This window comes from Vanessa cardui, chromosome 7 (genome assembly GCF_905220365.1).
Source record: "Vanessa cardui chromosome 7, ilVanCard2.1, whole genome shotgun sequence".
In the NCBI taxonomy this organism is placed as follows: domain Eukaryota; kingdom Metazoa; phylum Arthropoda; class Insecta; order Lepidoptera; family Nymphalidae; genus Vanessa; species Vanessa cardui.
In genome coordinates, this window is record NC_061129.1 from 5,880,981 (window position 1) to 5,905,912 (window position 24,932).

The following is a 24,932-nucleotide window of genomic DNA, read 5'->3' on the forward strand; positions in this document are numbered from 1 at the left end:
ATAAATAAAAAATGTTTTTTATAAAATCGTCTATTTATTGTATATAAAAATTACATTAAAATTGTCAATTTTACATTTTTATTTTCTAACGATAAAATTGGTCACTACAAAATAGTCCATAAAGCGATCACACTGTAGAATTATTATGCATATGCAACTTTGCAAGCCATCCCTTAAACGGTCAAACACATAATTATTAACAATTCCAATATCGGCTGTAATTGCAATTTGCGTCCCGCGCAAATTCGATTCGGACTCACAATGTTGACAATAATTTAGATATCAACAATCCTTTATTTACAATAACAACTTTTATAACTTTCGCCGATATTTTAATAACAAAGAATACAAAGATACGTCTTATTGCAGCGTCGTTGTTACCATAGAGCTAAGCCAATCAGAATACCGTGTCATCCTGCCCTACTACCGCTCCGCACACAGTGTTACGATCACTTTTCGAACTTCATATTGCTTACCTGGGCCTTTAAAGAGGTGAACAATTTTACCAATACAAAGCATACTTAACTAGACCAAAATTTTGTGATTAAAATTACGTCCTTAACAATAGGCCCTAATATAATTACTAAAATTAATGTTGCCATATTAAAAATCATTAACAAAGGGACTGAGGAGAGCACAGCACGCACTATCACAGCAGTCGGCAAAGCCGAGCGATGCCTCTAACTATATTTAAAATAAACAAGCTACATCTTGTTTTATCCTAAATTAGTTTAGAGACACTTATAGCCCCACGTCGGGCGCCACAGTTTAAGGCCACAAACAAATTTTAACACGAAGCATGCTCCAGTTAATTTCCAATACAACAAACACTGCTATTTGCGCTTTAGATTTCAATTTTATTATAGAATATAATTGCTAAAACAATTTATATCGGACGCAAGAGACTGTGCTTCAATTAATAGTAACAATTAATCATACTATCAGACAGCTAAATTCGTACTTGTATCTGTTAAAACTACAAATGGTGGTGTGTCCAAGCTATTTAGTAGTCGAAGAGTTAAAATTGAAGCGAGATCGATTGTTAAGCGTTTTCATTCTGAAGCCTACACACTTGTAAAGAGAATTCTTATCGATAGAACCGAGGTCCTCTATATAACCGCTATGACTTAGGTATCAAGATAGTAGACTTATAAGGACAAATCTTAAGGATCAATGCAACTAACTACAGCTGTATTTAGACACGAATTTTATAAGAACAATATATTTCACGTACTCTAATTATATAAACGTAACTATGAGCGAACTAAACAAGAGTGTTAATTTATATAGTATTTTTGTGCTACAATACAATATGATATCACCAATAATAATGTAAGATTTATAATATAGCTATATTTTTATTATTTTTCGGACAACAACACAAGGAACATATATAAGATTCACCACAACACAAATTAAAAAATTAAAGTATAAATTTTTTGACGCAAAACAAATAACGTAAAACATAAGAAAGACTAAATCAGAATTTGTACTATTAAGAAGAAAATCACACGAGTGAAAACAATTCAAGCAGATATACCTGCAGATAACTAAAATACGAGAAAAATAAATCCCGTTCACGACGCAAGGGCTTATTCATATCCACAATTTCTAAAAAAAATTAAATTTTAAATCCAATCATTACCAAAATATACGAAAATTCGTTAAAACTTTCATTACATTTATAAAAAATATACGAATGTCAAAAAAGATAATTTTTGCAATTTTGTATTCCATGTTCAGTTTTAAAATCATGGAAGACGTCACTTAGGTGGATACATCAATAAAATGTTCAAAATGATACGCACATTTCAATTCTTACGTTTTCGATATATTTATGCGTCGTTATAATAAAAATCAGCGAATCGAATCAAGTCTATTATCCTAAAAGATAAAAACCGACTCTCGGTCGCCTTGCGATCTTAATTTAAAAACGACAAATGAAACGTTTACAACAGATTCACGGTTTGCATCGCACACATCGCAGCGACCACTTGTTACACTACCGAAACAATATCACAAATACCCTCGGCTCTGCTTCTCGTGCTCCTGGGGCGAGCTGCCGGGTCAGCCTCGCGCAGGGGTCGGGGGTCAGGGCGCCGCCTCCTCAGCCAGCTCGGGCGCCGCTGACGACTCGCGTGGCTCCAGCCCGGGGCAGCGTCCCACGCTGCACTCCATATCAGTGCTGTAAATTGTAGAAAAAATTAAATCAAGTTATGACTACTCATACTCCTATCACGAAAACTCGTCTTGGAAAACTGGCTCCGATAGTGCGCATATGTGCTCGACATAATGAATTGACAAAAGTTATACATGGCATTGACATCTTTCATGATAGCTTCATTACTTTTAAAAAAAAGCTCATGGATTACTTTTTGTTAGCTAAATAGTGCGTTACATTCCTGTTTTTTTTTCTTTTTTTCTGTTATATTATTTAGTTATAGTTATTATGTTTATAAACGACGATAGAATAGGTCATTTTTTTTTTTTAATTGTATAATATGTTTTATTTTCAACTTTAAACAAATATGTTGACACGATACATTATGAATGTTATGTACACTTGTAATCGATGTACATATCAGAAGTTGTTTTTCTTTTTTTGGATGTTGTGTAAGCCATCAATTAATATGTATATTGTTAGTGTACTTATTAAATAAATAAATAAATAAATAAATGACTAAATTCGATCAACGCAACATATAGACTTGCTAAATGTGCGTATGCGCCGGTATACTTTTTATAACTTCACTGACTGACTGTGTTTCTGTGTCTACACTTACACGACACTCGCTGTGGACATTTGCATCTTAGCCGATTGCCAACGCTCGCTGGATTCGATGGAGTCGAGCTGGTCCTCCGGCGCGATGATCGGCATAGGACCGGCCTCGCTGGTGGACACCGGAGACTCCAGGTTGATGAGGGTAGCCGTCGCGACTTCGACGCGATTCGCATCGTCCGTGTTGGAACTCGTCGACTGGCTGGTGTCCACTGACTTTTGCATGTCTGAGGACAACGTTATTTAAATATAAATTCAACCATCCAGACACAAATCAGAAAACACAGTTCTCTCCTCGATAGGAAATTGGCTTACTTTGATTTCGTAGCTCTGACGTTAAACGCTTTAATTACGAAGATTTGTTACATAAGAAATAATAATGTAAAAGAGAAAAAATTTGGTAGCAAAAAAATAATCGATAAAAAAATAAATGTAAATGAACACAAATGGAAGGATGAAGAGTAAAAGCAAAGACCTGGGGCATGCACGTAGGTCAACCACTTCTTGAGCGGTCGGTTGCCGCTGAAAACGGGCAGCACGCTGCTCCTCACTGACTCTGCAATGCAATCTGCATCTGCGCGTGCGCCAGTGTTACTGATACGATTACATGCGACTTAAGCTATTCTATGAGGCTCTAGCTGTAAGCGGGGACAAACTGATCGAGTGCTTTGACATCTACTACTAATAGACATAATATATGCTTAGTTTGTTCTGAAACTCTTGTGAAGTATTACGCATGCAATGAAAGAAAACATTTATAAATCATTCATAAACGTGAATTATTGTTTTGACGGTATGGACAGCAGCAACATCTTGATATATTTTTTTAACAATTAAGCTTAATTTTAATAAAATAAAGATTTTTCTTTCTTTATTTACGACAATATGTTAAAACAAATAATCGAAAAGGAAAACAATAAATAGATTTTCTTCTAACGGTACAGAGAAGCGATTTGTGTGCAACTGAAATTGTATGAGTTGAACATAAGTGGATGAACTGGTCATTTATAAATCTTTTCTTCATTGTCACTCGTTATACAAGCATCAATGGCATATATGATACTTATATAGAGGATTAAATATAGTAAATCGTTACTAATCATTTAAACTATTACAATACGATGCGCTACAAAATTTGTAACTATACACAAATTTTACTATACTACTATTATGCATAAATATATGTTATATAAAATACGCTCGGATTGCTAAAGAAGATTATGTATTTTATATTTACAGACATATTGGTAGTTAATGGCCTAAATTTAGCGTATGTGCTAAAATTTGATAAGTACTCGTGTCAAAAGTAAATGTGCCTTAGTTGTTGTCTTTGCAGTTCGTGTGCCGGGTCATATAGCTCGTTGTTGGACAAGGATGTGTATGCATTACCCTGCTTGTGTTTCTGGTCACAGCACGACGGGTGCGGAAGGTGCGGCTTCAACGGCTTTACACGCACGCGGTAGAAGCGAGAGCCGCGAAGCATTTGGTAGCGATTGCCACTCTGAAATTTAAATTAAATGTAATGTTTTTTATTTAATAGTGGTATGTAATTAGGTCACCATTTGTGGAGAAATTTGAAGATTGTATTAGTGATGTGGCTGATTTTCATCTGACACATACATACGTTTCTTTTCGATTTTTCCCTTACCGCGGAATAAAAGATGATTTATTATAAACAAAAATTAAATAAACCGCAATTTTCGGTTTAAGTTTTCTTGTCGATGGAGTATCTCGGCCCATAAACTAACGTATCACAACAAAAAATGTCTCAAGAGATTTTTCCATCTCCTTGCCTTTACACTATACAGCTTTTAAGGTTTTATTTTTGGCTTAATACACGGCAATTTGATTAAATTCTTCTTAAGTTATAAGTCATTCATTCTATCATATGGTGTATTATGCGGTACAAAAATATCGAAAATGTAAATTATATATTTTACCTTCTTAGCGTAACAGTACTCTTTAGATTCTACTGTACCAATGGCGTACAGTCGCCGTTCACTCTCGTTCTTCACTTGTATACTCAGGTCGAGAGCCGCTAAACAATCGCCGTGCACGAAGTACATTATCGATGCTTCCTGAATTTAAAAACAATCGTTTAATATCAATTATAATGATAAATAAAGCGAATTTATGTTTCTTAAAATGTCTTAATTATTATTAAAATGAAAACATATATATTCGAGTACCAAATCTCTCGTTAAATAAAATTTTAAAGTTATATCAAAGCGATCATGACGTTATCGTGAATATACATATTTTTCTAAATACATATATTATAATGCAACTATAAGTAAAAATACCAATGAGGGATATTAGACGTGCGGTACCAATGTCAGTTAGCTGTCTAATTTTTTTAAGCATGTAGGCTACGAACCTGAATCTACCTATGAGGAAAAATAACACTACTGAGGTTGACTGGAGAGTGTTTAAAGTTTTAACACAGTGACACTGGGAGTAATGAAGATCAACTCTTTAATGATTATATTATAATTTGACTTTTTAATAGGTACAGCAAAAACTGCATATTTAATTTTTTTAGCGTTCAAAACTAAATTATTTGTTGTGATCAATAATATACTGGTTACGTTATCATAATTAGATTTTTTCCTGTAAACCTTTTTGTAACGTCAGCAAAAAACACATTATCACAACTACCATCATAGAAACGAACGTCATTAACGTATATTAGAAATAAAAACAGATTCAATATTGATCCTCGTGGATTCTTGTCTGCAAGACGAGACTCTTGTAATTGGAAAAAAAACTAGAGTATACAGTCGTATTAAAATGTCATTACATAAATGTGGGGATGTTAGGCGTGTTATTGAGAGGTACAATGCGAGAGCGTAACGTAGAGAGTATAACAGCGTAATGAAGGCCGAGACAGCATGACTGAGAATTGTGTAGGTGTGAGCGAGAGGGAGAAAAAGGAGGAACGATGACGGTACGACGTATTTAAGTATAAATCTCTTGTAAATCCGAAACAATAATACAAATTGTGGATTTTCATGGTTTCGTTCAAGGAATCGCACATAAGCAACATGTGAGTGCGGCGCACCTGCTAGAGGTATATCATTCAGTCGTATTGAAATGTCATTACATAAATGTGGGAATGTTAGGCGTCTTATTGAGAGGTACAATGCGAGAGCGAGAGTATAACAGTGTAATGACGGCTGAGACAGAATGATAGAGAATTATGTAGGTGTGAGCGAGAGGGAGAAAAAGGAGGAACGATGACGGTATAGCACGACACAACGTAGATGTCGCATCGGCAAAATTCGTAAAACCGATCACATCCGAATTGAGTACGCTCTCCCAAATTATCAACATTTATTTCTCATGCGAATATGATCTTTACACAAACGTAATAACTTGTAATATCATATGACCTAATATATTCGTCAATTTGACGCGTCGATTTACATGCACTTGCTTTCTCTGACACGGGAATCTATAGCGACGAATAGCGTCGAATGGCGCGATAGGGAGCTGTTTCTATTGGTTGTGTAAATCGGCAGTAATCGGTTTTATTTTCATTCCATTGCATTTTCCGATGCTACATCTAAGTTGTGTCGTACTATACGATGTATTTAAGTATAAATCTCTTGTAAATCCGAAACAATAATACAAATTGTGGATTTTCATGGTTTCGTTCAAGGCTACATCGCACATAAGCAACATGTGTGTGCGGCGCACCTGCTAGAGGTATATCATTCAGTCGTATTGAAATGTCATTACATAAATGTGGGAATGTTAGGCGTGTTATTGAGAGCTACAATGCGAGAGCGAGAGTATAACAGCGTAATGACGGCCGAGACAGCATGACTGAGAATTGTGTAGGTGTGAGCGAGAGGGAGATAAAGGAAGAACGATCACGTATGACGTAAGCAACATGCGAGTGCGGCGCACCTGCAGCACGGTGTAGTTGAGGTGTTGCGGGTCCCACAGCACGAGCACGGTGTGTCCGGGCAGGCACGACGACAGGCTGAGCGTGCCGCTGGCCAGCCCCAGCGGCGTGTGGCAGCGCGCCCGCCGCCGCGCGCCCGCCTCGCGCCGCGGCGACGACCTGCGCCGCGCACGTCACACAAACGTCATTCCGAATATCTATGACGACCTCCATGGTCGAGTGGTGTGTACACCGGTTTTCATGGGTACGCCACTCTGAGGTCCCGGGTTCGATTCCCGGCCGAGTCGATGTAGATTACCATTTGTTTTCTATGTAGTCTCGGGTCTGGGTGTATGTGGTACCGTCGTTACTTCTGATTTCCATAACACAAGTGCTTCAGCTACTTACATTGGAATCAGAGTAATGTATGTGATGTTGTCTCATATATTGTCTCATATATTTATGCTTTCGTTTCCTCTTTCCAAAGTCTTTAACGGGTTACCCATCCATTTTTACTATTATCTTATTATTCCTAAGCGGCCCGTTAATCCCCGAGAGATTAGTACGAAAGGTGACTATATTAAACTGACCCGTGGGACCTCGTAAAAATAGAGCTCTGAGGCTCTGAGGTTTCTTCACGACACATTAATCGGTAACACCTAATCGTGTAGGGTCATCGATGTAAATCTACCTCTTTCTTTGCTGTATGTACCACGTGTATATATACAGGTAGAAATAAGTCAAACTTTGTGGATGAAGTTTCCTAATAAATAATAATTCAGAATTCCTCTTTAAATGAATGAATGAATGAAACCATTGTGGTCACTTTGTCACTGACTCTTATAAATACCATTTTAAAATTAATTATCTACCTGCCATCGCTGCTCTCATCTTCTCTGCTCTTTTCTCCATCATCACTCTTCTTTTCTAGCTCCTTTTTTAGGTCAGCTACCTGTTGCTGTAGTAGAGCTTTTTCATTTTCAAGAGTTGCGAACTGAAACATTTAATTTTACAATAAAATCATACATATGTACATTTAAAAAAAGGACAGAATATTCACAAATTCATTTATAATTAAAACATAAAATATTGTTCCGATCTATGGTTGGATATCGCTGAAATTATGATTTCGACATAGTGTCTGGTACACTATGTCGAAATCATAATTTCAGCGAAAACTCGAAACATCGGGATGTTAAAGATAATTAATATACGAAACAATATTTTTACATATTTTATTTGGTAGTGGTGGACTTCCAAGAGAAGTCAAAACCACATTTGGACACATTATTTGTTAACGATTCTGTAATTATGCAAGCGGTTCTGTATATTTTCGCATACCATATGTTTCACCCGATGTTTCGAGCACTTTACAGCGTTCGTGTTCACGGTTAGTCTACCCGGGATGTTAAAAATAATTAATATACGCGATTCAAATCCGTTTTAACTAGTTTTATTTCAACAATATTATTAGCGATTTTTTGCACTATCAGATGCATACAAAATGCTTTTATTAGCTGATACAGGCCACATTATATTAAACATTATAAAATGATTTCGACATAGTAAAACTAGCTAGTTTTATTTCAATGTGTAATAATCGCGAAAATTTAAGACAACAATAATATTGTTACCTGAGTTTTCAACAAACTATCGTAATCATTGGTCTCGGGGTCGGTGAGCTGCTGTATGGTGTCGCGGTACTTGCTGCACTCGCGCGTCAGCATCTGTTCGCGTTCGCGCAGCAGTTCCAGCTGCCGGTCCTTCTCGGACAGAAGGCGTCGGGTCACATCGTTTATCGTTACCTGTGAGGTTAAGTATTGAGTTAAGGTTAAGTATGAGAGCTGAGATGGCCCAGTGGTTAGAACGCGTGCATCTTAACCGATGATTGCGGGTTCAAACCCAGGCAAGCACCACTATATATATGTGCTTAATTGTGTTTATAATTCATCTCGTGCTCGGCGGTGAAGGAAAACATCGTGAGGAAACCTGCATGTGTCTAATTTCATCGAAATTCTGTCACATGTGCATTCCACCAACCCGCATTGGAACAGCGTGGTGGAATATGTTCCAATCTCTCTCCTTAATGGAAGAGGAGGCCTTATCTCAGCAGTGGGAAATTTACAGGCTGTTACTTTACTTTACTTTAAGTATTAGTAATAATAATATCTATACTTAATTTACAGAACCGCTGGCATAGTTACAGAATCGTTAACAAATAATGTGTCCAAATGTGGTTTTGACTTCTCTTGAAAACAATCACCACCACTACCAAATAAAATATGTAAAAATGTTTGATGTTGATATGACCAATTTACATGCCCTACAATAGAAGATGGTAGAAGCAAGTCCATTTCAAACTCAAACTCAAATAGCTTTATTCAGTATAGAAGCATTACACTTTCTTATTTATGGTCAATTGAATCACTACCACCGGTTCGGAAAAGAAAATACCCTGACCTGAGAAGAACCGGCGAAAGAAACTCAACGGGTTTCTTTTTTGTTGTTTGTCTCATATATTATAATAAACAATTTAATATGAGATTAAATAGGCAGGAGGCATTTGTCGTAAGAGAGAGAGAGAGAGATAAAGAAAATTATCGTTCCATCAAAAATATGCCAATTTTTTTTTGGAAATTACACACTTTACCTAATAAATTGGGTAAGGAAAGTAAATGTAACGCGTACCTGTTTATCAGCTTCATATTTCGCTTTCAGAAGCGTCGTTTCCGCGCTCAGCTTCTGCTCGCACTCCGCCTTACATTTCTCGACGGCCTCTTTGACGGCTTTCTCTTTTTCGACCTCGGCGTTCTCCTTCGTCTGCATGACGATCGCGTTGTGGTTGCTTATCTCGATGACGTCCGTGCGTTCAATCTTCTCGAGACTCGACTCCGATGGAGATCGATCCATATTATTTGTCAAAGCCACGAGACGGAACCTGAAAATTTTAATGGCACATTTTTTAAATAGTAATAACGATTTTAATTTTTTAACATTAATAATAACATTCTGTAAATTTCCCACTTCTGGGCTAAGGCCTCTTTCCCTTTGAGGAGAAGCTTTGGAAAATTCCAGCAAGCTGTTCCAATGGTGGTTGGTGGAATACACATGTAGCAGAATTTCGATGAAATTAGAAACATGCAGATTTCCTCACGATGATTTCCTTTTCCTTCATCGCCGAGCACGAAATGAATTATAAACACAAATGATGACGTCACAATGTCAAATAAGAATAAACTACATCAAGTCTTAGATTCTATAGTGGCGTAAGAAGAGTTCACTGATATAATATCACTTTATTTAAAAATTAAATGAATACAAAGCATAATGTACAACTTACCTAGATCTCAACGACTCTATCTCGGCCTTGTATTCCAAGTGCATTTTCTCTTGAATTTCTTTTAGATCTTTTTGCTTTTGAACTTCAACTTCCTCCAATTTCTTCTCAAACAATTTTAACTCCTCGCGCGTTTTTTCGAGTAAATCTTTCGTACTTTGATGATCATTCTGTAATTTCTCTATTTCATTCTGATGTTCTAATTTCAAATCTTCCGCTTCCTTTTTTAAATTACTGATAGCGTTATCTTTGTCACTGAGAGCTGCCTTCATATCGCTAAGTTCCAATTCATGGTCTACTGTTAGCCTTTGGGTGTGCTCACGTAGCCTTAGTTCCGTTTCTTCGTTATTTCTCTCCCACGCTTCACTTATTGATTGAAATATGTTATTTGTAAACTTCTTTTGCTCATCAACTTCATTTTTAAGCTTGACTAGTTCTTCCTTTATGAGAACTATGTTTACTTTGCATATACTAAATACTTGTACCAGAAAATCTTGTAACTTTTCGATATTAATTTTTTGAGTATCCATATTGTCCTAAAGAAATACAAATACTACATGAAAATAAAAAATAAATATTTTAAATATTTCATCTATAAAAAGGATAAACAAAACGAAGCGTTCAATTTAACTAAAAAAGGTCTAAAAGGAAATTAATTTGAACGAAAACATCTACACTAACGCTATCTGGGGCCGGCGAAGACAGGAGCAACGAAAAACAACTAGTTACGCGACCACCCAGATAAGATATAACAAAAAGGTTTTAATATAGTTTTTTTTTTTTTTTAATATGTAAATTAAAACTTTAAATGTCGTATAAAAACTTATCTGAGTGGTAATGTTTTGATATATAAGTGCACCTGTCCATCGCGGCCCCACTCCAAGCTGGAGGGTAGGGACTCTTCGATATAAAACTCGGAGTTGACAAACTCGTCCCTAGGGCTGGTTTCCGGTATAACGGGTAGGGTTCGCACCTCAGTGACGGTCGAAACGGCCATCGTGTCCGGAACGCAAGTCGTCGAGATGTCGACCTTTTGCTTCGAACCACTCTGCCGACTGAGTTTCTCGAAATCAGTATCTGTCTCCGATTCAAAATCTCTGCAAAAGTCAACAAAATTATATAACACAATTTTATTGCCTTACAACAAATACAAAGTTTAGTGAAACTATCACTTATACAATATTTATACTATACAAAAAGATGAAAGGAAAAAAATAACTTCGCGAGTGTAACGCAACCCCTGCGTCGGTGCCTATTAGACTAATTAGCTTCCCGGTATATAAGATGGCGGCACCTACGGGCGGACGCCGGGGTGCGGGGTATCGTACGAAGGGGAAAGAGGGGCAATACGCGGCACGGGGACGTAATACACTTTGGCCCGGGATACACACACACGTTACAAAAGTATATTTTATCTGTTCCCAAAAATTATTTGACAATCCATTTTTACTAAAAAAGCTTTTGGACACATTTTTATTTGCAAATTTAATAATAAAGGCAATCATAAAGCGTATTGGTTAATTAATTTACTAACTAAACTACTTACTTCTCAAAATCAACTTGAACATCCACATCTTTTTCTTCATGTTCAGATGCATTTAGCCTGAAAATTAAGTCTGTATATTATATAATATATAAAAGGCAATATATTATGATTTTAAGAGAGTGTTGTCCTTTTTATTAATCTCTTATAATCTAATAGATCTATTCGATTACACTGCTGTTAGTGTTATTTAAAAAAAAAAAACTAAGCATAAAAATGGCTCACCTTTGCTGAAAGAATTTGACAATAAGGTCCATATTATACTTTGGAACATCAACTCCTAAATCCGGGAAAGATTCGGATATGAATTCCACATCCTCGTTTGTGAGCTTCGGTAACTTTGCGTCGAACGCTGGGGGCGCCTGTGTCGCAAACGGCGGCGGCAGGTCCGTCATACCGGGGAAGAGACTCTTGAGGAAATGGTCGTCGAAGTGGCTGTTAAACTCTTGACGTCGATTAACTTCCTCCTCGTGAATTTTCATTAATTTTTCAGCTAAATCCGTCGCCCACTGAAATGAAAATTTATATATATTTTTATAGTCTGTATATGTTAGCTTAGTTTGAGAGTCGAGATGGCCCAGTGGTTAGAACGCGTGCATCTTAACCGTTGATTGCGGGTTCGAACCCAGGCTAGCACCGCTGATTCATGTGCTTAATTTGTCTTTATAATTCATCTCGTGCTCAGCGGTGAAGGAAAACATCATAAGGAAACCTGCATGTGACAAATTTCATAGAAATTCTGCCACATGTGTAATCCACCAACCCGCATTGGAACAGCGCGGTGGAATATGTTTCAAAACCTTCTCCTCAAAGGGAGAGGTGGCCTTTAGCCCAGCAATGGGAATTTACAGGCTGTTGTTGTTGTTGTATATGTTAGCAAATAGACGGCGACAAATTCGAGCAAGCGTCAATGGGCCCATGGGCAGTGGCGTAGCTATCGTAGGGCCAGGAGGTGCAGTGCACCAGGGCCCCGGAGTTCAGGGGGCCCTCTAAACTAAACCTTAAGCTTCTGTAGCTAGAAAATCACGACCCTGCGCACAAGATTTCTTATTTGGTATCTATAATTTTAAAGGGTAATTATTAGTTAAAGAGGGATGGCAAAGAGGGCCCGATTCTTTTACTATGCACCGGGGCCCTTTTTCACCTAGCTACGCCACTGCCCATGGGCATATGGGGCGTCGGTTGACCTTGAGGTGCGCGTGCGAGAAGGTGCGGCGTCGCGCGACCTCGTGCACGGCGCGCACGAACACTGCGGGCGCGCGGTGCAGCTGCGACACGATGCCGAAGTAGCGCGCCAGCCGGTTGAAGCACTGGAACGACAGCATGGCGTGCGCGTCCTGCACCGACATCGAGTTCTCGATCTTCAGCACCGCTCTGCCGACCACGTAAACATATTGTGATATTGTTTTATATTGGAGCTGAGATGGCCCAGTGGTTAGAACGCGTGCATCTTAACCGATGATTGCGGGTTCAAACCCAGGCAAGCACCACTGTATATATGTGCTTAATTTGTGTTTATAATTCATCTCATGCTCGGCGGTGAAGGAAAACATCGTGAGGAAACCTGCATGTGTCTAATTTCATCGAAATTCTGCCACATGTGCATTCCACCAACCCGCATTGGAACAGCGTGGTGGAATATGTTCCAAACACTCTCCTTAATGGAAGAGGAGGCCTTATCTCAGCAGTGGGAAATGTACAGGCTGTTACTTTACTTTTTTTCTGTTTTATATTGTTATTTATTTATTAATCACCGCCTTCTTTTACTTTTCTGATTAGCCTAAAGGCTGACTGGCAGAGAATGCCTTCAGGCATTAAGTCCGCCTTTTGTCCCATATATATATTTATATATACATGGTGTTCAATAAAGCCTTTAAATAAATAAAATAAATAAAACAATAAATCTCCTACTCCCATTATGTTTCTGATATGAAAAAGAATTTAGATAATCCTTTCACTGAAGTAAACTATGTTATATTTGAGAATTGGTTCTACTGTATTAAATATTAAGGTAACATTCTTAAAATAGAATTTAGAATTTTTTTCAATATCATACATCAGTTTTTGACAAAAGGTTATATTGGACAAAATCACATACATTAGTCTGATCCCAACGTAAGTAACTAAAGAACTTGTGTTAAGGAAAATCAGAATTAACTGCGGTACCACAAACGCACAGACCCAAGACAACATACAAAAAAAAATTCTACATCAACTCGCCCGGGAATCGAACCCAAGACCTCGAAGTGGCGTTCCATGAAAACCGGTGGACACACTACTCCACCGTGGAAGTCGTGGAGTGTATCAATCTTAAGTAATCTATTACATTCTGAAATGTGTTAATTACTTACTCTAGCCTAGCCTTTAAGTTATGCGACAGTTCTTCCTTAGACTTAGTGATGCGCCGTCTGATTTCGACCAATTCTTGATGTCCCTTTAGCAGCTTCTCTAACTGACGCCAGTGCGACTCCACCAGCGTGGGTAGTACAGATGGATCACAGACTGTATTAAGACGCTCTCGATACTGCAAAGCCAACAAAGGTACATCATGATATATTGGATATCATTTATTTGTCTAATTTCTCACGGCAATCTATCTAGTTCACCTGAATAAGTGACGCTGCTTGATCACGTTGATCTCGTTCGATTTTTTTCACGTCACTTAGCAACTGGTCTAATCCATACAAGCGGTCCTCGATACCTTTGATTTGCTTCAAACCATGCATGTTCGCATACTCCAGTATATGGTACAATTCAGCTTCACGTTCCTTCAACGGTTCGGCATCAATCTGGAAATAAAATATTCTTGTTAAGTCATTCTTAGAATATTTTTTTGTTCTTTATTTAAATTCTTGTAGTGTAAAATTATGGTCTGTCATAGACTTGCATTCATTTGTATTGCCATATAAAAAATACAATATTCAATAATACTTATTTCTTACCAAAGCCAAACCCTTCTGACAGTAGTCGAGAATATCTTGAAGCGACGCCTTGTTCCCTTGAGCAAGTATCCAATGCAACAATGTCGGCTCATCCTTGCTCTCACAGGAAGGCGCTTTAAATGTCACCCCCTCATCTGAGTCTTCGATTACTTGACCACCTTCTGACGACGTCGCGCCATCATTGCTCGTCGATGTATTCCTCTGGTCAAACACTAAACAAACATAACATATTAAAAAAAAGAAAAATCACAGTTTTCATAGAAAAAATATTAAAGGACTCTTACAATCTGTCAAATATATAGAGATAAAATTTTGCTACACTGCGTTCAACGAAAGGATAAGAACCATTAAATTTTCGGCCCTAATGACGTTTTGTTCGCAAAAAAATTACTCTCTAAAAAGATTGAGCGCTGTATTTTTTAACAATTTGATAATATATCATAAAGAAGATTTATCGCTGCAGCTAACTTTAATTGTAACTTTAGCCAGTATTAGAACAAATTATTCACTTGAACATTCTTGTTATATACAATAACAACAACGGCCTATAAATTTCCCACGACTGAGCTACGGCCTCTTCTCTCTTTGAGGACAAGGTTTGGAACATATTCCACCACGCTGTTCCAGTACGGGTTGGCCTGTCTGGGTTTGAAACCCTTGAATTAAAATGCACTCGTTCTAACCACTGGGCCATGTCGCCTCTTTATTCTATATTTATCTAGTTATATATCTAGGCATAAATTGATATATTTTAATTAAAGTATAAAATTTACAAAACGGTTTTCATTAAAATCGTTTATTTTTAGACGGTATATATCCGCCAATTGTCGGCCTCAAGCTAAATAAATTACAATATTTTAGAAGTTAAAACAAAGGACCATTGTCAATGTTGACTTCCGTTTAGTTAATCACTGTTAACGAAATTTGCTTAATGTCTACTAATAATTATATAGGGTAAGCAATCACAAATATTATTTTAAACATTCCTTGAGCAGAATTAATACATTAATTTTCGTATTCATACTTTCTTACTTAACTCATTGTACTACATTTTATACCCATTTACAATGGTAATAAGTGTAAAAATATAATTAAACAAATTCGACCTTGCATTGGTAAGATATTATGGGTTAAAATCTAAAATAATCTATGCTATTCATTATGGATTCGTAAAAAAAATAGCATTTTCAATGAATTGTATTCAGATCTTTTTATTATTTAAAAAGTAAAATTGGAATGTTTATTTGTAGTTAAGTGAAACAGTCGAGATGGCCCAGTGGTTAGAACGCGTGCATCGTAACCGATGATTGCGGGTTCAAACCCAGGCAAGCACCGCTGATTCATGTGCTTAATTTGTGTTTATAATTCATCTCGTGCTCAGCGGTGAAGGAAAACATCGCGAGGAAACCTGCATGAGACAAATTTCATAAAAATTTTGCCACATGTGTATTCCACCAACCCTTTAGCCCAACAGTGGGAATTTACAGGCTGTTGTTGTTGAAATATTATAAAAAAAAATTCAACAAAAGTCAAGAATAGGATACGATAGGATAGCTATTAGAAAATTTAATAGAATATGTAAAAGATTTGAACAACCCTACTCCTTCGGTTTTTGAAATAGGCCTTAGATTGATGGAATATGATTTTTCTTACCATCCTCCTCTGATAACTTGAAGACACCAGTACCAAAATCAGCAGTTCTGTTTTCAGAGCTGCTCCCCAATGCAGGATTGACGCCATAATGGTGACCTTCGAAATCTGTATCTTCGAAAACATCAAAGGCAGAAAATCGATGAGCTTCTGCGTTTAGCTGAAGTGCCGATAATATTGGAATTTTCCCTAATGACTCAAGCACTTCATTTAAACTGTGTAAAAAAAAAAAAAAAACAAAACATATAGATAAGGTTTGTAAAATATGTAAGTACAATATTAAATTTGCTGAAGGAATCTATTCTAAAAACTTACGTATTTAACTTTTCATGATATTCTTCCTTTTTTAATCTATGCTTTCTAAAAGACTCTTTGAAACTTTTTGACCTTTCACAAAATTCATTAAATATATCCTCCAAATTAGCAACAACAGCTGCCCATCCCTAAAATTACAACAATAATAAATAAAAATACAATACATAAATTATAACTTCAAAACAAACCTGTAATCTGAAGAATATGACATGTAGGGTCAATTATTGTCAATTTTATTTAATTTTGTAAATTAGGTCCTATGAGTTCATCTTTATCTATAATAACCTTATTGTCAATGCATAAGTTGGTCATTGTTATTTTTAACAGATTTAATTATTGTAATTTTGCATGAATTGTGGATAGAAAACATTGATATTATTTAATTCTTATAGACTTAAATATGTAATCTTAGTAGGTAAACAAAAATATGAGGAAATCTATATATGTAGGTCAGATTAAATTTTACAATCTCTGTATTGTTCAATCCACCTAGGAATGCTGTGATGGAATAAGTCCTAAGCACCAATTTAAAAGGAGATGATTCTTAAGCCTAGTAATTTAATAACATGTTACTTTACGTCTTTATTTAATTTTACCTGATGTTGCAAATGCTGTTCAAGTACCAACTGATCACAACTCCTGGACACATCATGAGCGAGATTGCTAAACTGTTTCGCTAAATTCGCACATGATATTACTGTTTCTAAGTTGCGTGGAAGTGAGCAACATTTCTCAACGGCACTCCTCAGCTCTGCTACAGATTTCCCATCGAAAGCACTTCGACTATCACTTCGAAATTCACCAGTGCTCAATTCTACTATAGGACTGAGATCGCACACTAAAATACGAATTACAAGTTTTAACATGTAAACAATGAAAAATGTATTATTTGTGTAAAATTTTAATGATTAGTTTAAAAAAGCAATTAGAAAAACAAGGAATTTTCTTTCTTCAACATAGAAAAAAGTATAGTAAAATAATTCACAAACTTAATTCTTAACAATAGGTAAAGTATAAATAGACAGATCATTACTAACTACTAAGTTTACAACTTAGTAGTTAGTAATGATCTGTCTATTTAATATAAAATATTAATCTAATTCAGTTGCTCCAGAAGTTATCCATTACAAGACCTTACCAGGACACCACTTGTTTATCACAAAGAAAAAGGACTTTCATAGTTTTATTAAATATGGATGGTAAAACAAGGATGGGCTTAGGACAACCAATATACACTAACAGCCAAACTACGGGTCTCAACACACAATGCATTCTTTAAGAAATACTGATCTTATTCCACATACAAATATATAAACCACTTTGATAGTACATGAGAAACATATTTAATTAGAAACACTATATGCTATTTTTAATAGAATGATTACTAGCAACCCAGGGTGGGTAGCGGTCAACAGTCAAATAAACTACAGAATTTGTCTATTTATATTATCACGTATTACGTAGATATTTTTAACAAATTAGTGTTTCTCTATTATATTGCTCATAAATTATATACAAAAACCTTCCTTTAAAATAAATAGAGTGATTTGAGAAAATCACTATATTTATTATAAAAAACTGCATCAAAATCTCTTGAGTAATATTAAAGATACATACATAAGCAACTCTGTTTTATACTATGTAATTAAGTCAACTCAATTCTTACTTACTAGATTGCTGTAAATGGCTTTCCTTTACCGATGGCTTACTAAACATGTATATCGGATTAGTGTCTGTACCAGCGCTATAGGAAGACACCATATGATCGGACTGCAATACTTCTCCTCCACTTACAAGTAGAACAAGAGAAGATGCAGGTATCTTTGTTTTTCTCTCTATAGCTGATTTTAAACTGGCCACACTGCAAGTGTATATAACATATGATAATATGAACACATTTCTTAAATAATATGCAACATTTATATTATAAATTATACTCATTACATTTATAGTAATTATGTTAAAATTTTCTTACCTTTGTAAAGTTAGATTCATATCATAAGTGGTCATTTGACCAGCATCTACATGGAAAACGTAAAGCATGTTGTTTTTTTTTATTAAAACCTTTTTATTAATTACTCATGTAAATTTATATTTCCATGTTTATTCATATCTACAAATTATTAAAGCTGTAAAAAATATATTATTAATAGATATAAATTTCAAAACTTGATTTATGCTAAAAAGACATACTATTTGGTTCTTTTTTGTAATATAATTAATTTATTTTTATTGTACTTTGTAACTCCCAATTTACTAATTATATAGAACAACAACAAAATTATGAGCTAATTGTGTGCAAATTTACCTTAAATAATCTTCATTATCTTTGTGACCTCAAATAACTATTTAATGGAGCAATTTACTATTAGTAACTTATCTAAACAGTGTATTATATATTATATAATGTATTTCCCAAATTTATAGAATCTTAGTTTTGTTGCAGTTATACTAGTTTTATTTTTTATACATTTAGATTTATAACAAGAAGCAAAATCTAATAACTGCCCAAAAATAAACACAGACGTCATAAGTATTGAACAAATAAAATCGATTGCACTCTTTTTTTTTAAAGTATCCCATATTTCACTAAAGACTAACAACACAAGACACATGTTAAATTAAAATTAAATAATATTGAGATTGACCATCAAAATGGAACGTGTTATTTTTTTGCGTTCAAACAACAAAGATACAATACTTACACAAACAACCATGAAATTACCCGATAATCATTACATGTCTAAAAAGGATTTAGCGTAATCAGATAAACGAAAGGATTCATTTTATTATACCACGCATTTCAATAGTATTGGCAACGACATAACGCACAACACAATAATGATTTTTAATAATAATGTTTTTTTATCATAACACCACCATTGCTTGCACGACGTAAACTAAACTCAGCTGACAGCGACAGTGTAGAACAAAATATCACCAACATTTTAGCTGTCATTGATGTTTTATTATCTGTTACGTTTTTTCAATTCTAATTTTCAAACCGAATACCAAATTAGGAGATTTAGACACATGTTTATTGTTATTTTAATTAAAAAATTAAGAATTATGTTTAATTTATATATTTTTTGAAAATAATTTATTCCATAGTTAAAAGACGCAGTGACATTCAAATACCTATTTAAAAAAATAATACATAGATAATAATAATTTAATTAAAAAAAAACACTCATATTAAAAGATAAAAAGAAAATCGGAATAATTAAAGAAAATGATTAATTAAACAGGATAAGAACAAGTTTTGTAGTTTGAAATGAATTTAATCAATTGATTAATTTTATCCAACATTAAAATACATGTAAAACATTTTGAACTTTCTAAATGTTAAAAAATGTGTCAATGAATGTATTATATTTATAATATTAATACATCACAGTTTATTTGTTTGTATCTGATAGCCAAAGTCACATCGGCACGTTTTCAGCCAATTTTCCTAAAACTTCAAAATTCAAAGAGTGATTTTAGACTTTGCCATTGGTGAAAACCGTATATAAATCTTAAGTTTTTTAATTGTATCGTAGTCAAATAAATTTGCCTGGGCAGCTTTTTTTCAAAGTACAGATGTAATGCTGTTAAGTATATACACATATCTTTAAAGGCGAAATATAACGTTAATACTTAGTGTATCCTAAACTACACGCACCAGTCTCGCGGCGTAGCTGCCTAACATTTCGTATGTAAAAGTCCTAATAAGCTTAAATATTTTAAAAACTTTTGTCGTATCTTTATAATTTTAGCTATTCATCCGTCATAACAAGACCTTAGTAAGCATTTGCTTTAACGCTTATGTAGCACATCTTTCTACTTCTCGAATATAGGCAAGGTTTCATGACAGTGCGCAAACCAGCTATCGTGATAATGCCAATGCCATTCCGATTAACGCCCCTGACACACCTTATAGATTGTGTGGCTATTTCTCGGTAAAGGCGCTTTTATTTGAATACGTCATGTATAAAAATCAAGATACTTTCTATGATACGATCACATTTAAGCGATCACGACATGCAATGTCTCAATATGACTCAAACTTAATAGGTGTTTTAAAATATTTTCTAGTCTTGAACTTGTAACACATTTAGCCAAAGTGTTTAGTCAGCAATTAAACATGCTTACATAAATGACAATGATGATGTCGTAGGATAAGCGGACAAATCGCTTATTACAAAGGACCGAAACGGAATTTAATAGAAGTTTTCGCAATCACCAGGTAGGTCACTATCTCACTAAATTTAGGTAAATCGGAATGACTATGACTTTATGCGCGTTGATTGACGAAAATTAAAATTTAATTACATAGCGACATACATCAACTTTGCTTACTCTATATCCTGCACTGGCCATTTGCAACATTTCTGAATTCTATTTCAAGATACCTGCAGATAAGATGACTAAAAATTTAAATGTTTGAACGTGTTAACGTTTTTAGTTTTAACGCGAAATTTCATAGACGCACAGTTTTTTTTATTTCGTCTTATTATTTTATATTTACGGCAAAGTTTCATTAATTAATATATTATAAACCAAAAGACAGGTGGAGCGCGTGAAACATAGTGAAATAGCAAAAGCGAATACGAAATCAAAAAGCGATTACAAATTTGATACTGTGTAAACAATTTGGTAATACCTACGTCAATAATAATTTAAAGTTAAGCATAGAAGCACATTCGATGTATAAAAAATAGATGCGTCATTTCGCACTAGCGGGAATTTGCATTCACGGTTGTATTTACTTTTGTACCTTCATTATAATATTCCGAGCGCTCCACATGCCCTTTGATTTATTATCTGACTTTGTAAATATTTAATTGTCCAGTGGCGCTTTCCTCATTGCCATTTTAGTGACGATTTAAAGGAAATTTGGTCGATTATTTTTAAATTTTGGTTATCATTAATAAACTTGTCTGTTACTTTATACTATGACACTACTGTACGAGTTCTTGTTTAGTAACTACAGTGTATATTTCATGTCCGCTTTACATATTTTATAACGTGAAAAAAATGATGAATAATTTTCTCAGAAGTTACGATATTATTTTAATCATAATAAAATTACCGAATATCTGCACCAACTTTTAACTGCGAGCCAATTATTGTCAGCTTACCACAACATTTCTGTTTATTTTAACGAAACCAATAGATAGATTAAAACAATATATAAGATTATTTTAGAGCTTATTTTTCTGTATTAACCGATTAATCATTAAACTTTGTTAGGAATTGGGAAAACCAATAGCTTAGAGATCAGGATTGAACCTGCTGTTGTGCTAGTATTTCGTTTAAACATAACATTAAGTTATATTGTTATAACAATCGCTTGAGAAATCCTTATTTGAACTTTGATTAATACACATTTCTATATAATCAAAAAATATATTAAAAAATATTTTCAATGTAATGTTAGTGTAAAATATTCGAAAATCCCTTTGAACCATTAAGAATCAACATCCTCTAATGAAATTTGTATTAAACATTTTGATCTTTCAACATTGTATAAAAGTGTATAAAAATATTTGTATATATATATATATAATATAAAACAAATAAAATACAAAGTTTTACACACATTTAAGGCTTTACAAACCTATGACAAATCTAATTATTTTTTTTAAAGGATTATATACTTAAATATAAAAATTGTATATATCACACATCTGATTATTTTATAACCACTGTTATCATTGAATACTTTTTTAATAAAAAAAACTTTTATGTCTTTTCCTTTACAATAAAAACAATACTTAATTTTGATTTATCAAAAATAAGAATCACAATTTATAAATAACATTAAAAGGACTTGTATTAAATACAAACACTAACAAACATTATATTATTATTAGATTGTACATAAATATAATTGAAAACAGCTCTTGAGCAATGTCCTTAAAACTTTACAGGAAACTAATCTTTGAGAGATATCCAACACAACAAACACTTAGTGAATATAGAGTATTATTGAATATTGTAACAGAATTGCTTAATCATTGTTTTGAGGCAAAGTACCATGTACATAATATCAATATATAGAGTATAAATAATGTTCACAATCTACTTAACTGGTATATATAAATAATTTAAATGCTTTTAGGAATGTTTTTGTTCATATTTTAGTTGATTTTATATGCAATTGTTAAAATAATGGAATCAATGCATACAGTTAATCTGCATTTCAAGGTTAAATCTTTGACCTCTGCATAATCATAAACTGACAAGTATTACATAGACTTTCATAACTAACATTCTGTGTGATTATAAATATTTTCTTATTTATATAAAATTATCACAATTTAACATTTAAATTTAATAATTTATACATCCAGCATTGACATTAAACTTATATGAAACTTCAATACAAAGCATGTTAAGAAATTTGACCTTAAAATGACCTTAGGTATAAAGTGAAATTAACAGTGACAAACATTGGAATGACAATAAGAAAATCACCTTCATAACTTTTTCTTAAATATAAAAAAGATATTCAAATGAAAAAAAAGCAAGTATAAACCTTGATAAACAATACCTCCACCTTTAAATTATTTTTTTATTGCTAATCATTTTATCCAAGTGAAGGTTTTTGCCATTTGTAGGATCCTGAATATTTAAAGTCACATTCAGCCAACTTAGCATCAGCTTCAGGTGGTCCACGTGATCCATACATATAGGGAAGAGGTTTGATATGCTCCGTCTCCAATTTCTTCAACACTGGAGTGAAAATGCGCCATGCTTCCTTCAATTCATCATTTCTTACAAAATGCATTTGAGTTCCAGTAAAAACATCAAGTATTAATCTTTCATAAGCATCAGGTACATCAGCTTCTCTATAGCGCATGCTGTAAGTTAAATCTAGTTCTGTTTCCATTAGATCAAATTTCATTCCAGGAGATTTGCTCATTAATTTTAAATATAATGCTTCACCAGGCTGGACACGTATTACTAATTCATTTCTTTTTGTATGCCCTTCAAAGATATCTCCAGGTACGTCTTTGTACTGCACTCTTACTTCTGCTTTTCTTTCATTGAGTGCTTTTCCACAACGAAGAATAAAGGGGACTCCTTGCCATCGAAAGTTATCAATATATATAACAGCTACTGCATATGTTGGAGTTACAGAATCTTTAGGAACCGTGGGATCATCAAGATAACCCAATTTTTCTTCTCCTTGTCCATTTGGGTTGCCCACATACTGTCCAACCAGTAAATTTTTGAGTTCTATAGGCTTGATGTGTCTAAGCACTTTAACTTTTTCATCTCTAATGTCATTAGGATTTAATGTGACCGGCTTTTCCATGGCAACAAGAGACAGTATTTGCAAAAGGTGATTTTGCATCACATCACGTACAATGCCAAAACTATCAAAGTAACCACCTCGTCCTTCTGTACCAAAAGGTTCCTTAAAAGATATCAAAACGGATGCAATATTTTCTCTGTTCCATGAGGGGCTAAAAATTTGGTTAGCAAATCTAATTGTCATTAAGTTTTGTACCATTTCTTTTCCAAGGTAATGATCAATTCTATAAATTTGCTCCTCTTTAAATAGACCAGCCAAATGACTGCTTAATTTTTCTGAGCTTTCATCATCTCTACCAAATGGTTTTTCAATTATTACCCGGGTATACCCCTTGATAGAAACACATGCATTCCGTATGTTCACCGTAACATCTTCAAATACTGTTGGAGGGACTGCTAAATAAAATATTCTATTAGCAACGGGTCCCTTTTCAGATTTGCTAATATGTTGATTTAAAAATTCGTAGTCAACTCTTTTATCATAAGAACCAGCAACGTAATCATTAGCTTCCCAAAATTCTTTTAGTTTATTTTCATCGCCAGGCCGCACTTTGATGTACTTCTTAGATTTTTCTTTTACATCTTCCAAGGTTTGTTTCGTTCGAGCATAACCAATGAATTTCGTATTCTTCGGTAATAAATTATCACGATACAAATACCAAATAGTGGGATAAATTTTTTTCTTAGCAAGATCACCTGAAGCTCCGAGTAAAACAAATGTATGAGGATATTGAAAGTCAGCTTTATTTTCCATTATGCGGCTGATTCACTGATTGATACTGAAACGTTTTTATAGATTGTCTAAGTAGACGACCTACACAAACTGTAACTTTCAATAAACTGATGGTTTACGTTTAAGTTAAGCGGAGCGGCCGGAAAATATCGCTGTTATGTTCTTACTTCTTCGGCATATCTAAAAGTTTTAAAATAAAAACAAAAATTGTCTGTGATATGTTGTTTATGGATTTAAGTATGAACCTTCCTTTTACAGTTTTGGGTATACCTATATGTTAATCATTCTTAAAGCTATAATTTTGATATAATAATAAACTAAAATATTCATATTATATAAAGTTTGAAAATTTGTAATTTTAAAAGTAAAATATTAGTAAATGGAATACGTTTCAAACACTTTAAGCAATTCTTGTTCAATTGCTATTTGTAATGGTGCA

At 34.3% G+C, this 24,932-nt stretch overlaps 2 protein-coding genes across 5 annotated transcripts; both read right to left on the reverse strand.

Annotated features, from left to right (window-relative positions):
- Window positions 1-14: 14 nt before the first annotated feature.
- Window positions 15-19,384, reverse strand: LOC124530833 (RB1-inducible coiled-coil protein 1). Of its 4 annotated transcripts, none has more exons than XM_047105158.1 (23): window positions 19,161-19,384; window positions 18,431-18,584; window positions 18,126-18,316; window positions 17,052-17,293; window positions 16,456-16,583; window positions 16,144-16,355; window positions 14,491-14,702; window positions 14,155-14,337; window positions 13,900-14,072; window positions 12,736-12,922; window positions 11,774-12,057; window positions 11,552-11,608; window positions 10,979-11,102; window positions 10,009-10,541; window positions 9,357-9,606; window positions 8,303-8,473; window positions 7,541-7,662; window positions 6,692-6,848; window positions 4,720-4,857; window positions 4,169-4,280; window positions 3,255-3,347; window positions 2,784-3,006; window positions 15-2,185 (listed from the first exon to the last, which is right to left on the reverse strand). In XM_047105158.1, the coding sequence occupies exons 2-23, from the start codon at window positions 18,496-18,498 to the stop codon at window positions 2,092-2,094; spliced, it is 3,954 nt and encodes a 1,317-aa protein (XP_046961114.1). In that variant the 5' UTR covers window positions 18,499-18,584; window positions 19,161-19,384; the 3' UTR covers window positions 15-2,091. The 4 variants fall into 4 exon arrangements, with proteins under 4 accessions (XP_046961114.1, XP_046961112.1, XP_046961113.1 ...); XM_047105156.1 differs by having other exon boundaries at window positions 3,255-3,353; XM_047105157.1 differs by lacking the exon at window positions 19,161-19,384 and adding an exon at window positions 18,764-19,149 and having other exon boundaries at window positions 3,255-3,353.
- A 2,247-nt stretch (window positions 19,385-21,631) lies between these two features.
- LOC124530834 (glucose-6-phosphate 1-dehydrogenase) lies at window positions 21,632-24,685 on the reverse strand. The gene has a single exon (XM_047105161.1). The coding sequence runs from the start codon at window positions 24,512-24,514 to the stop codon at window positions 23,030-23,032; it is 1,485 nt and encodes a 494-aa protein (XP_046961117.1). The 5' UTR covers window positions 24,515-24,685; the 3' UTR covers window positions 21,632-23,029.
- Window positions 24,686-24,932: the final 247 nt, after the last annotated feature.

Coding starts and splice junctions, on each gene's coding strand:
- LOC124530833 (XM_047105156.1), bottom strand. CDS start 18,498: ATGCTTTACGTTTTCCATGTAGATGCTGGTCAAATGACCACTTATGAT. Junction 12,058..12,735: donor TCTCGCACGCGCACCTCAAG/GTCAACCGACGC, acceptor TTTTCATTTCAG/TGGGCGACGGATTTAGCTGA. Junction 4,858..6,691: donor TCAACTACACCGTGCTGCAG/GTGCGCCGCACT, acceptor TTTTAAATTCAG/GAAGCATCGATAATGTACTT.
- LOC124530834 (XM_047105161.1), bottom strand. CDS start 24,514: ATGGAAAATAAAGCTGACTTTCAATATCCTCATACATTTGTTTTACTC.